Source organism: Medicago sativa, chromosome 1, assembly GCF_051527215.1.
Source record: "Medicago sativa cultivar Bolivia chromosome 1, Bolivia_mono, whole genome shotgun sequence".
NCBI lineage: Eukaryota > Viridiplantae > Streptophyta > Magnoliopsida > Fabales > Fabaceae > Medicago > Medicago sativa.
Window position 1 is genome coordinate 24,617,878 of NC_140749.1, and position 14,649 is coordinate 24,632,526.

The 14,649-nt window shown below is 32.4% G+C and overlaps 1 protein-coding gene across 1 annotated transcript; it reads left to right on the forward strand.

Annotated features, from left to right (window-relative positions):
• The first annotated feature begins 7,147 nt into the window (after window positions 1-7,147).
• LOC146953831 (phytochrome-associated serine/threonine-protein phosphatase) lies at window positions 7,148-14,191 on the forward strand. Its single transcript, XM_085711838.1, has 10 exons — window positions 7,148-7,396; window positions 7,668-7,814; window positions 7,916-7,983; window positions 8,445-8,502; window positions 9,210-9,320; window positions 9,459-9,509; window positions 10,711-10,854; window positions 10,932-11,027; window positions 11,556-11,627; window positions 13,845-14,191. The coding sequence occupies exons 1-10, from the start codon at window positions 7,316-7,318 to the stop codon at window positions 13,926-13,928; spliced, it is 912 nt and encodes a 303-aa protein (XP_085567964.1). The 5' UTR covers window positions 7,148-7,315; the 3' UTR covers window positions 13,929-14,191.
• Window positions 14,192-14,649: the final 458 nt, after the last annotated feature.

Sequence of the window (14,649 nt, forward strand, 5' to 3'; positions counted from 1 at the left end):
TATTTCTATTAAATAACTTTTTATTTTATATGCAAAACATCGTTCAATGTTTGCATCGCGACCGTTGTAGATTTTATGCGTTTTATCTGCGTAAATAAATTTTTACGCAAATATATGAGAAAGTTGATATAAAAATCAATATGATAAAATTTTGAAAACTCGTGACTATTTTCAAAATATCAACATCAATGTAGTGTTTTAATTAAATAACTTTTTATTTTATATGCAAAACATCGTTCAATGTTTGCACCGCACACGTTGCAGATTTTATGTGTTTTATGTGAAGAAACGAATTTTTATCTAAATATATGAGAAAGTTGATATGATAAAATCGTGGAAACTCATTAATATTGTCAAAATATAAAACATTAATATTGTGTTTCTACTGAATAACTTTTTATTTTATATGCAAAATACCGTTCAATGTTTGCCGCACCCGTTGCATATTTTATGTGTTTATATATGCATAAATGAATTTTTACGTACATATATAAGAAAATCGATACGATAAAATTTTGAAAACTTGTGACTATTTTTAAAATGATAAAATTTTGAAAACCCGTGACTATTTTCAAAATATCAACATAAATGTAGTGTTTCTATTAAATAACTTTAGTTTATATTTAAAACACCGATAAATATTTGCACCGCAGACATTGAGGATTTTATAAGTTTATATATGCAGAAGAAATTTTTTTTATTTAACGATATACGATAGTCGATATGATAAAATTTGGAAAACTCATGACCATTTTCAAAATATCAACATCACTATATTGTTTCTCCAAAATACCGTTATATATTTACACCACACTTATTGTAGAATTTATGTGCTTATATCTCCAAAATCAAATTTTATGTACACCGATATGAGAAAGTTGATATGATTTAATTTTGAAAACAATTTATTATTTTAAAAATATTAACATTAATTTATTGTTTCTTTTTTGAAGAAATTAATGTATCGTTTCTATTAATTTTTTTATATGCAAATTAGTAAGATTAAGAGATTAAAAGAGATCAGAATAAACTATTTTCTTATACTTATGGCATAAAAGAGTAATATAAACTATTTTCCTATATTTATTTTACAATACACTGTTTTTTCTTATTATTTAAGCGAAAAATTGACAATGAAACCACTAAATTAGTGATATGAGAAGTCTGATCGAGGATTTTTTGTGCGATTTATTTAAAAAATAAAGAGAATCGGATAATAAGGAGAAGAAAGAAGAAACAAATTGACTTTTATATTTGCAAAATATAGGGAATTAGTTGTAGGCTTCGTAGTGATAAACCAAAAAATAATAATTAATTATATAAGATAAAGGGAATCAGATCATAAGGAGAAGGAAGATGAAACAAATTGGCATTTTTTATTTGCAAGATTGAGAGAATTAATGTTAGGCTTGGAAGTGATAAACCAAAAGAATTAGTTATGCTTGGAAGTGCTAAATCTACAAAATGACGATATAGAGGCTCCAAAGTGATAAATATACAAAATGACGATATAAAGAATTAATTAGGCTTGGAAGTAATAAATCTGGAAAATGACGATACATAGGGAATAAGTTCGACTGGGAAGATAAACAAAAATATATATAATAATTTTTTAAAGACGAATAAATCAAATTTTTATTTTGTAAAATGATGATTGAACCCATAAAATTAAGAAGATTATGAGTTCAATCGAGGATAATTATGAAATTCACTTGAGTAAGATTTTCTAATATTCTTATTATAGTAGTAGTAGTAGTAGTGGTAGTGGTGGTGGTGGTGGTGGTAGTAGCAGTAGTAGCAGTAGTAGCAGTAGCAGTTAGTAGTGGTAGTGGTAGTGGTAGTGGTAGTGGTAGTGGTAGTGGTAGTAGTAGTAGTAGTGGTAGTGGTAGTAGTGGTCGTCGTAGTAGTAGTAGTGGTCGTAGTAGTAGTGGTAGTCGTAGTAGTAGTGGTAGTAGTAGTGGTCATAGTAGTGGTGGTAGTAGTGGTGGTCGTGGTGGTGGTGGTGGTAGTGGTGGTAGTCGTGGTGGTAGTCGTGGTAGTGGTGGTGGTTGTAGTAGTAGTAGTGGTGGTCGTAGTAGTGGTAGTGGTGGTGGTCGTAGTAGTAGTCGTAGTGGTAGTCGTCGTGGTAGTGGTAGTAGTGGTGGTGGTGGTGGTAGTGGTTGTAGTGGTAGTGGTGGTGGTAGTGGTCGTAGTGGTAGTAGTGGTGGTAGTAGTAGTAGTAGTAGTAGTGGTAGTAGTAGTCGTAGTAGTGGTAGTAGTGGTGGTAGTAGTAGTAGTAGTAGTAGTAGTAGTAGTAGTAGTAGTAGTCGTAGTCGTAGTGGTAGTGGTAGTGGTAGTAGTGGTAGTAGTAGTGGTCGTAGTAGTAGTAGTAGTGGTCGTAGTAGTGGTAGTAGTGGTAGTAGTGGTAGTAGTAGTAGTAGTAGTAGTAGTAGTAGTAGTCGTAGTCGTAGTGGTAGTGGTAGTGGTAGTCGTAGTCGTAGTGGTAGTGGTAGTGGTAGTCGTAGTAGTCGTGGTAGTGGTAGTAGTGGTCGTAGTGGTAGTAGTGGTCGTCGTCGTAGTAGTGGTCGTAGTGGTCGTAGCGGTCGGAGCGGCAGCAGCAGCAGCAACAGTAGTGGTGTAGTAGTGGTGTAGTAGTAGTAGTAAATAATTATCATGATAATATATTGGCTTTTAAAAAGGATAATTATGAAATTTTGTTGGATTTCAATTTTTATATTTTTTCTTTAAAGAATTTTCTTATGTATTGTTAGTAGATTAAAAAAACAAATAAAATTTTAAAATTAAGAATATTTCAAAGAATTATTAATTTTGCATCCAAAAAATTAATATGCGTGGAAAATTGTTTTTTTTTTAAGAAATGCGTGGAAAATTGTTATATCCATGTTTCATAATATTTGTTTTTATGTCATTTTTTTAAAAATAAATAAATTGATTTCATAGTTATCCGGAAAATTTGTTAGACTTGTGATGATCATTATCCGTAATTTATTTTAATAAATTAATTAATTTGATATTTATCCGTGAAAATTGGTTACATTTGTGACGACCATTATCCATAATTAATTTGTTTTTTAAAAAATAGTTAAATTAAATTTTGCAAAATGACCATTATGCACATAAAATCAAGTAGATCATGAGTTTTAAAGAGGACGATTATGAAATTTTACTGTACTTCAACTTTCATATATTGTTAGTAGATAAATAAATTGATTTCATAGTTATCCGGGAAAATTTGTTAGACTTGTGATGATCATTATCCGTAATTTATTTTAATAAATTAATTAATTTGATATTTATCCGTGAAAATTGGTTACATTTGTGACGACCATTATCCATAATTAATTTGTTTTTTAAAAAATAGTTAAATTAAATTTTGCAAAATGACCATTATGCACATAAAATCAAGTAGATCATGAGTTTTAAAGAGGACGATTATGAAATTTTACTGTACTTCAACTTTTATATATTGTTAGTAGATATATTTTAGTAGACAAGCTCTACTAAGAGTAACATAGAGTGTTTTTACTGGAAGTTTGTTAAGCTAAATTTTGATGGTTATGTGATTGGAAATAGGTCTAAGGCATTGTCTAGTGATGTAGTGCTGAATTCAGAAGAACTTTTTCTATGGGTTCACGTCTAATTTGGGGGTGTGCATTATTAACTTAGCCGAGCTTTGTGCAATTTTCATAGGGGTGCAATTGTTTCCCATATATCTAATCTAATGGTTCCAATGTTTGTCATCCATTGTAACCTTGGCTAATCAATGAAGGTTATTCTTGAACAATTGAATTCCTACTCCATAGTTTATGTGCATCGTGAGGGCAATCAGGTGGATGATGATTTTGCAAGTTTTCTATCAATCTTTCTTGCGAAATTATAATTTCTTATTATATTGACAGTTTTATTTCTATAGTTTTGTTAGACCATCCCCAATGGTTTTTTTTTCTTTCAACACCCTTCAGCACCCACTTTTTCAATTCCCAACACTCCACATCATTTTCTTTCTCTTATTCAACACTCATTCAACTTTTACCCTCTCCAATAGTTTTTTCATTCAACACTCTACCCCACCACCATTTATTTCTTATTCTTATTTAATTTTATATTTTTATTTTTATAATTACATAAAATTACAATTATCGATTATAATTAAATGAAAATAAAAAACACTTAACAATTAATTTTTTTGTTTTTTGTAAAAACAAAATTTATTTAAATAATTTATTTTTATTTTCTTAACTTAAAATTGATTTGGACGTTGGTTGGAAAATTGATTTGGATTTTGATAATTGTTGGGATTTTGGTAGTTAAATGGGTAATTAGAATAATTTTGGGTGTTGAAATGGTTATTATTGGGATACATTTCACTAAAAACAAGATTAAAACTTCACTTAGTTTGCTGATAGAAAGATAATAATATATAAGATTAAGATAGTGAAAAACTTGGTTTTTTTTTTCTGTGTCCAAATCAAATGAACCAAGTCTCTATTTATAGACAAAAAAAATCATGAATTTTGGTAAAATAAATTTAAAAAAAAAATTAATTTGCAATGAAATAATTGAGTTCAAATTATTAAGATGATAAAAATTCAGACAGCCAATCACGAACTGCCAAGTGTCACCACTTATCCTCTCACCAACCTTCTCCACATGCGCCTGCTGCTTCACTTCCCACGTGCGACACGCGCCTGTTTCAGCAAACCGAAATGCGCCACGTCGCCCTTTGTCTGCAGCTTTCAACATGTTGAAACCATTCATCACTTCTTTCCACCACATCATCTTCAACAAGCTCATTCCAATGGTTCAATATGTTGAATGTTGCTTTCAATAGCCTCATTGGACATGGTCTTAGCCAATCTTAAAATTGTAGCATTTTATAGATACTTTAACTTATTTTTCTTTATTCTTTTCTTTTATTTATTCTTTTCTTTTGCGAGGCTTGTCCATTTTTTTTTCAAGAAAAGAAAACCAACACATTCTTTGGAGAGACAAAATTGATTTGAAATAATATTCAGGTGAGCTAAGCTTTACAAATTACTATTATATCTTGGCTTATTTATATGTTTAGTCCCTGCAAATAAGAGTCATTTGTGTTTTTGTGACGAATTTGTTTACTCTTCCAATTTTGCCCTATAAATGTTAATCACTTGAGTTTTGATCCTTGAGTCCATAATTTCGCTAAGGTGTTTGTGATTAGATGCCGTGTCCAATGTTGACTAGGATAAGTGGTTGGCAACTTAACAAGAAAAACTTGAAAGGACGATTTTGCCCTTCATTGTTATAGGCAAATGGGAGAAGACAAAAACACCCTTCTACAAGCTTCCCTTCTAAACTTGATTCAACCTTCTCTTCTCCCAAAAATCATCAATCTCCCATGTATATCTTTCTCACTTGAACGCAAACACAAACTTTAGAGACCTAGCATTAGACCATTCCCAAAGAGGAACAACACCATCACCACCACCGTTAAAATTAATGCAAAAAAAAAACACCAATCATCACTTTCGACGATTTTCCTTCCCCACATGGTCAACTTTCCACCAAACTCCTCGATTTAAACCTCACCTTAACTACCTACGAGACCTTCTTCGTCGTGTGTCGCACGTCTTCCGACAAGCCTCTCAAGTCATCAATTTCTAGCTATTTATCATCATTTCCACGTGGTAATGGAGTTTTTGTTGATGAGTTGGGTGTTTTCCCCTAACTATTCAACTTTTTTTTGGGAAACATCGGTTTTATGTTGAGGATCTATTTATGAAAGAGTATTATAGAAGGAAATGTATTTGGAAAAGGGATTCGAGGGAGAGACTTTAACTCAACCAATAACTGTCAGATTTGCGGTTTGAGATTTTGAAAATGGTATGAGTTAGATTTAATAATTGTCAAACCCATAAAATATTTATTCACAACTGGTGTAGCTTGTTATGCGTCTCGCCGTCGTCTTCTTCATCATCAGTGTTGCATGTTCCTGTGTTTGTTGCGGTTATGTGTTGGCGGTGGTGATGACGGTGGTGGTGGTGGTGGAGAAAAAAGGACGCTTGAAGGAAGAAGAAGGTCAAAGAGAATATGACATTTTGACCCATTTCTTGACAAAATTTGAGTCATCAACCACTTATCTCAGTTAACAACACTGGAATGTAAACTAATCACATCCACCTCAGCGAGATTATGAGTCCAAAGACTGAAACTTTGATTAATATTAGCAAGGTAAAATTGAAAGGATTAACAAATTCAAGGACTGAAACTCAAACTCAAGTGACCCATATTTGCAGGGACTAAACATATAAACAAGCCTTATATCTTTAATAAATTATTACCATAAAATTATATAAAAATTAATTAGACTATTGTTATTAGTTAAAGTTTTCAATTTTCAATGTACCGATTACTCAAACTTTCATACAAAGTTATTATTTAAGGTTTTTAACTAATGTCACAGGGACATTAGTTAACATTTCCCTTGTTATTATTTATTTTTGAGTTAAATCCCAAATTTTAGTCCTTTAAAATTTGGTAAATTGTTCAATAAGAAATCAAACCTAAATTCTATTAAACAATCTTTGGAGGTCATAAGTCACTTGAATAACATTGGTTGATTAAACATTATATACAAAAGAAAAATCATTTTTTAAATTCATTAAACAATCATTATATCTATAATTTTGTTTGAAGGAATAGTTGTATCTTTAATATTGATCAAGATAGATATATATATTTTTTAGACAAATTTTTTTTGGTGGTGTCTGAGGTTCAAACCCCGGACCTTGTATATACATTGCATTGTCCTTACCAATTGAGTTGAAGGAATAGTTGTATCTTTAATATTGATCAAGATAGATATATATATTTTTTAGACAAATTTTTTTTGGTGGTGTCTGAGGTTCAAAACCCGGACCTTGTATATACATTGCATTGCCCTTACCAATTGAGCTTAGTTCACGAGGACTTTTTTTTAGACAATTGACTAGGATAGATTAGTTATTCAACGAATTTAATTTGAAAGTTTATTATAAAAAAATAGGAAAAAGGTCTTTTTTTTTTTTTTTTTTGGTTCAAGGGTTATTTCTGTTTTTTTTAATACAAAAGGGTCCTTAAAAAAAAAATAATTAGAAAAAGGTTATGTTGTTGCGGTGTGTGAATTATTTTTGTTGACTGGAGGGAAAATAGTTGTTAGCAGTAGAAAGAAGAGAGAGAGAGAGAGAGAGAGAGAGAGAGAGAGTTTCCTCCTTCTCCTCTTGTTTTGGGTATTTTTGTTCGACAGCGCCGAGGGAAGAGAAGAGAAGAGAAGAGAGAGAAACAAAACAAAAAGTGAGATATGGATTTGGACCAATGGATCTCGAAGGTTAAAGATGGCCAACATCTTCTCGAAGACGAACTTCAACTTCTCTGCGAATACGTATTCTTCTCTCTCCCCTCTCTCGCTTTTTAGGGTTTCACTTTCAATCGATTCTTGCTCAATTCTTTCTTAACGTCTTTGATTTTCGACTTCAATTTTGTATTATCATTATTATCGTTAGGGCTTTGTTTGGTTCTGTTCAAGATTTGTGTGAATTTTCTGTTATTATTATTGTTTTAATTTTAATTTATTATGCTGTTTTAATTGTGTTTAATTATTTTGTTTAGTTTAAGTTTGAAATTGAAGTGATTATTATGAATGAATGTTTCAGGTTAAAGAGATCTTAATTGAGGAATCGAATGTGCAACCTGTGAATAGTCCAGTAACTGTTTGTGGTGACATTCATGGTCAGTTTCATGATCTAATGAAACTTTTTCAGACCGGTGGGCACGTGCCCGAGACTAATTACATTTTTATGGTAATTTATTTTACTATGTTATGTTATGTATTGTTGGATCTGGGTGATGTTATTGTTATGTATATTTAGTGATTGTTTTTGTGTTGCTTAATGTGTTTTAGGGTGACTTTGTTGATCGCGGTTATAATAGTCTCGAAGTATTCACCATCCTTTTGCTTCTTAAAGCTAGGTATGTTGCTTACATCTGCCTTAACTTAGCTTGTGTTTATGTGACTTTGAGTAATATTGCGGCCACTTTGTAGTTTTGTGACTTTCTAATTTATTGGTCCTGCTTGGCTATGAAGCCCTGACACAGACACATATACAACACCACACAGATAATAATTTTAGGAATGATTTAGAAATTAATGAGTTGGACCGAAATATAGTTTATGATAGAACATTACGGCATATTTTGATCCATGTGGCCTATCCCACTTAGTGGGAAAAGGTTTGCTTCTTTGTTGTTGTTGTGGAACTTACGTAACCAATAGTATCAGTGTCAGACACTGGACATGACACGACACACCTTCATTGTGAACCGACAATGCTACGTAGGTGTTTAGATCTTGAATGTTAAGAGTTATTGGGACTTTCTAAATACTTTTCCTTTTATTTAATGATTTTTTTAATTTTTGTTTGATTTTGTAGATACCCTGCTAATATAACCCTTCTACGTGGAAACCATGAAAGTAGACAACTCACACAGGTATGTGTTTAATGTACTTGGCTATCATACATCATATGAATTACTGTAGCCTTAAGTTAACATTTTAAGCAGAACATGGGAAGTTATTAAAGGTTTCTTCTGTGTCATTCTAGCAAGCCAACATTGTCAATTGTGTATTGCAAAAAGTAGCGGGTTCAAATTCCCGGTCATAGCAGGCTAATGATGTTTTGTTTTTGGGGGGCACATCTATAGGCCTTTTGTGATCAGGTTCTGTGGAAGGGTTGAATTATTAACTGCGATATAAACTAATAGGTCTTTTATTTGTTAAAATAAATTGGGAGTCTGTTGATTATATAATTGATTCAGTAATGTAAGGACTTGTGAATTATCATTCTTGCTTTTTTACTACTGCTCTTGCTGTAGTAAGAAATGTCTAAATTTATAGATTTCTATTACAAAATCTTACAGCTTAGATGATACTATGTTAGTTTCTGAGAGGATTTTTCTATCATGTGCAAATTTGCACTTGTTAAGAAGTTTAAAAAAGTAAGTTTACATTGGAACTTGTGTATTTAATATTAAATATGTATCTTTTTAATAAAAGGTTTCCACTTTTAGTTCTTTTAACATGTGCAATATTGCAATGTTGCACATGGTAGAAAACCCTTTTTGAAATGCCATTAGAAATTAGAGATGAGAAAAGTTGCCAATTGATGTTAATTTTGTGTAATTTAATATTTTGCCAGGTCTATGGATTTTATGATGAATGCCAGAGAAAGTATGGAAATGCTAATGCTTGGCGATATTGTACCGATGTTTTCGACTATCTTACACTTTCTGCAATTATAGATGGAACTGTAATTCACTTTCACTCTTTCCTTCCCTCTTTCCTCTCTCTATCCCCTACTCACATTTAAGCAGTGCATGCGCTTTTTATTTATTTTTATTTGTGCTTTAAGAAAACGTAACTCTCTTATATGCTATGGTCGACCCAGGTGCTTTGTGTTCACGGTGGCCTTTCTCCAGACATCAGAACAATTGACCAGGTTCTCTAGCTCCCTTCCCAGTTGCTGGTCGAACTCTACATTCTCTATGTATCTGTGTATTATACTATGGTCCTGTTTGGATAAATAAATTAATTAAGCGCCTATAACACAAGCACTTATTGTTTAAGTGCTTATGTATAAATTTTTTTCTATACCAAAACTCTGATAAAATAAACTGTTCTCATATAAGCTATAAACTGTTTTCATTAGCTATCTTGGAGAATTTATGGAAATAAGTTGAAGATAGCTTATTGATGTGTCATAAGCTCTCCTAAACAATCTTGCAAATGTTTATGTCAGTAGATAAGCTCAAATAAGCTAATCCAAATAGGCCCTAAGTGCTTTTTGAATAACTTATTTTGTATTTAGAAGAACATAATAAGAATGACACATAATTTTCAAAAGCTGTCCTTGTTTTAAAATTAAGCAAAACCAAATGTGTGACATGCCAACTTGCAATGTATAATGACTAGATGTCTTGCATCTTGTGTTGAGTATTTTTTTTTGCAGAATTTTTCCTTGACATTGTGTATGTAAACCTGTCCACCCTTTTACCACAACATGTTAATAGGGCTGATATGTGTATATGACATGCTTGTATTTTTGGCACATCTTTAATTTTGACTTCGATATTAATAGTACTGCACATAATTGGATACTGTATTTCTCCTATTTCCTTACTTTATTCTAGGAAATCAGAGAGGTATCAGCAATGGCCTGTTTGGTTTGAAAACATGTTTTCGTTTATTATTTTACTTACGTTTTGCAAAAATGCTACCCTGTTTTTACTTTTCACTTTATGTCCTGATATTAAGATCTGTATATGAATAATCAGGGTGAACGTTTTTGTAGTTAAAAGTCAAAACATGAAATGAAAACCGTTCTTTTTTGTCAAACCAAAACAGGCCGACGCTTTGACTTTAGAAAACCTTCAGTTTCATTTTGCTGTACCTGTTTGGTTAATTATTAACCTTTAACAATAACTTTTTTTTTGGGAATCATTTTTAATGATAACCGTTATTCTTGAAATATAAATGATATATTCTGTAACTTTATTTCTCCACTACAATAAGATATCAGTTTATATGCTATTGTTGGATAATTTACTGTAAATTCTATAGCTGAAATATTGATTCTTACTGTTTAAAAAGGAAAAACTATGTATATTGTTTAAAATATAGTAATATAAATTTTATGACAGATAAGAGTCATTGAGCGGAACTGTGAAATTCCTCACGAGGGGCCGTTTTGTGATCTTATGTGGAGTGATCCGGAAGATATTGAAACATGGGCAGTCAGTCCACGTGGAGCTGGTTGGCTTTTCGGATCCCGGGTTACATCTGAGGTAATGTCATGGATTGTCAATTGCTTATTGAATTGAGCTTTATGTGTGGGTTTTACTGATTCATTCTTTTCATGCAGTTTAATCACATAAACAACCTTGACCTTGTTTGTCGAGCACATCAACTTGTACAAGAAGGACTTAAGTACATGTTCCAAGATAAAGGCCTTGTAACTGTAAGCATCTGAATTTAATAAAAATTTAAGAAGACTTTGATCATTCATTTTTTTGATCAACTGGTCTTTTGAGGTGGTTCGTCCGGTCATTTTAAAAGACTAATAGAGGCTATAGTCTGAAATAGTGCAATTAATTTGGGGGGGGGGGGGGGGGGTAAAGGAACCCCCGAAGTGTTTCAAGTAAGCAAGCTTGAGCTTACTGTTTGAGGGGACTCGGTTATTGTTAGGTGGGTAGCATTGTGGGGCAAAATCAGGCTACCGCAGCTTCTCTGAGTATTTTGGAGTAGTTGTCGTGGCTGCTATCCCTCAATCGTATCCCATAAAGATCTAAGGGTGAATACACCCACACTAGCTCAATTTACAGACAAATCACTTGAGAAGGGATTTTTTCCATTGACTAATCCATTTAGATGGTCCCACCATGTGGGATAACTTTCTTGGTAGCTATTGTATTTAATTTTCTGAAAATATTGATTCCAGTTTTATTTGAAAATATTGAGGTAAAAAGGTATTTTTTTAAATTTGCAGGTATGGTCTGCACCTAATTATTGTTACCGTTGTGGAAATGTAGCTTCTATTCTTAGTTTCAATGAAAATATGGTGAGTCAACCGAAGCTTTTTTACTTAAGTATATTTTAAGGACTGTCTTGATTGTTGCATCATTTGGCCTCATGGTGTATGTGTGCCTTTGTTTTTTGCATATCTCATGGGACGAACTTTTTACTTTATACCATTTTTCTTTATAGCTTCCAATAGTATTTCTTGTATGGCCTTCATGTTAAATAAATCGAGACACAGGAGGATACATTTCTCTTTACTCCTATAGTTGTTGGAATTAAGAGGCATTTATTTTAAAATCTTGGATGGTGCTATTCTGCAAAACAATGACTTATTTGAGGGATAGTTGGCATGTCCATTACAGTTGGAACACATGTATGCATAATATGTCAGATTGTCAGTTACATACGGGGTATCAGAGAAAGTACTTTTGAATGACTGTTAGCAATATATATCATGTACCCGGTGGAATCAGCGTTTAGACGCTTTACATTATTTCTTCGTAGTTCAAAATGACGGCTTTAATGTAAGAGGATTTTCTTATGAAATTGGATGTTGAAAGGGAGGTCATTAGGGATGAAAATAACAGGAGAATATGGTAACTGCATTTCCTCCTGAAGCTGCTGATGCTTGTTTAGATCAGTTTTTAATACGAATATATCATGATATGTCCTGAGGCTTTAAACTGTGAACACAAACTAAAATCATAAAAATATTTACAAAGAAACCATATTAAAAAATCAATAAAACTGCAAAGGAAGTTACTAATTTTCTTGTAGATGCTATTGAAATTTTAGGAATCAGATGTAAGGAAATGAGATGTAGATGTAGATGGAGTGCATGAAAATATTAGTCTACTAATGAGGCTTTGATTAATTGCGATATAAATTATAATACATATAAAACAGACTATTATATTTTTTTTGTTGCTAAACTATGACTTTAACAGACCAAAGTTGTTGAATAATAGGTGTTTAGGAAAATAGACTAAAGTAGGACATAAATGACATGCTCAGACTGGAAAGTGGTACGATTGGTCGGTGGCGATCCATGGGAAGGTTTTCAACTATGAGCTCAGGTTTCCCAGTGATCAGATTTTCCTAAATCTAATAGCAAGGATCTATTTGGCAGGATGATAGTCTAGAATGAGTGAAATAAAATGGCTATTTTAGTAGGATAGGATTTTTAGGCAACTGAATGGTAAAACACCAATAAGCTTAGGCAACAAAGAGCTTGGAAAGGCATCTGTGGACAATTTATGAGGCGGCTGGCAGGAAAGATCGAAGATTAAATAGGAATTAATGTAACCTAAAAACAGAACAAAAATAGTGGGTAACAAATGTAGTCAAGATTTTGGAGACTTGCTGCAGAACTTAAACCAAAGGTCATGCCCGATGTGTGAAAAATTGGAAGATATATGAAAGCATCATGAATATATATTTTTCCTTCGAGACTTGAGTAACTGTGATGCCATATACTGACCCTTGATTTATTTACACAATTGTTTGACTATCAACATTATTATAATTTGGTTTGCATTTTTGGTATCGAACTCTATATACTCTTGGTTACAGTTCTAAACCTATATACACTTTTTAGCACTCACTCTCCTATTGGACGGAATTCATGTGGGTGTCACCACTTCATGTGGGACCCATTTCCAAAGTACGGTACCTACATAAATTTTACTCAATGAGAGTGAAGGTTAGAGTGTTAGAAAGAGAGTGTCCATATCACTCCTCTAACCTATTTAGATCCTTCACTACAAGCGATATCTATCCTTGTCTAGACACAACTGCTTTTTGAGTTGGGGTGCATCTCTGGTCCAATCCAATAGTTAAATAAAGTCACTAAATAAAATTGAAAGGGGGTCAACAAATACACTTTGGTCATTACAAAAGCATGTAGATTTGAACTAATTTGCAATTTTTGGTGTTGGTGATAGTTGGGCTATGGCTGGTACATGCCGTTAAGGCGACAATTATGCTGTTTTTTTTTGGTCCATATATTTTTATTTTTAAATCTTGTATCCCTGCTATTTATTTGATTTGGTCTTAAGGTGGTAAATGTAGTGTCGGGCCTAATGAAAATTACTGTTTTGTAACATGCACATTTATGTGTTGAAACATTTGTCGGTGTCATGGAAGTGCATAGAAATAATACATGTGATCTTTGTAAACTTGGATTTTGATGGATGTTATCCTGCTTATATGTTCCTAGCATTTTGGTTACTGACCCTTGGATGTTTTCTTGTAACAGGAGAGAGAAGTTAAGTTTTTCACTGAAACAGAGGAGAACAATCAGATGAGAGGGCCTAGGACAGGTGTTCCATATTTCTTATAATTTGGCGAAGATTTGAGTGAATTTATTGTAAAATTATGCAGTAAATGGCTTTCTATTATGATTGGACAGTGTTAGTCATGTATTGTGGAGATTCAAATGCATTGTTTTTTCTTAGGTGAATCCTATTTTTGTTTTAGTATTTTTTGTCTTCCACCAAATATTGAACATTCTAGTTTCGCAATCTTTTGTACAATACAATATTGAAAAGTGTATTTCTTAGTCCTCACGATGAAAAATGACAAAAAGTACAGTGTTATATGCTAGTTCGTTATAAGTAAGTTGCACTTTTCACTTACACAAGTAGGTAACTTTAGCACTTTTCACTTACGCAAGTTGCACTTTAGCACTTTTCACTTACACAAGTTGCACTTTTTACAAAAAAATAAAAATAAAAAACTAATTTCAACTCGAAAGTATACATTATTTTCAACTGCCACAAATGGGTAGTAGTTTCAGCACCATTCTTTTCTTTGTTGTTTGAATGAGGTTTCTGGGAATGTAAATGTTATTAATGGATCGCCATGTAAATAAACTAATTTGGCAGATGAGAATACATGATTGTATGTTACGGTGGTATGTTGTTCCTTATTCTTCATCAGTAGAAATATCGCCGACATTGCAAAAAAGTTATTATCAGGCAAAGAACGAACCAAGTTTCAATATTTTGAAAGTGTTTTTTTGTAGGCAATGTTAGACCTTTGTTTTAACTCTACTATTCAGA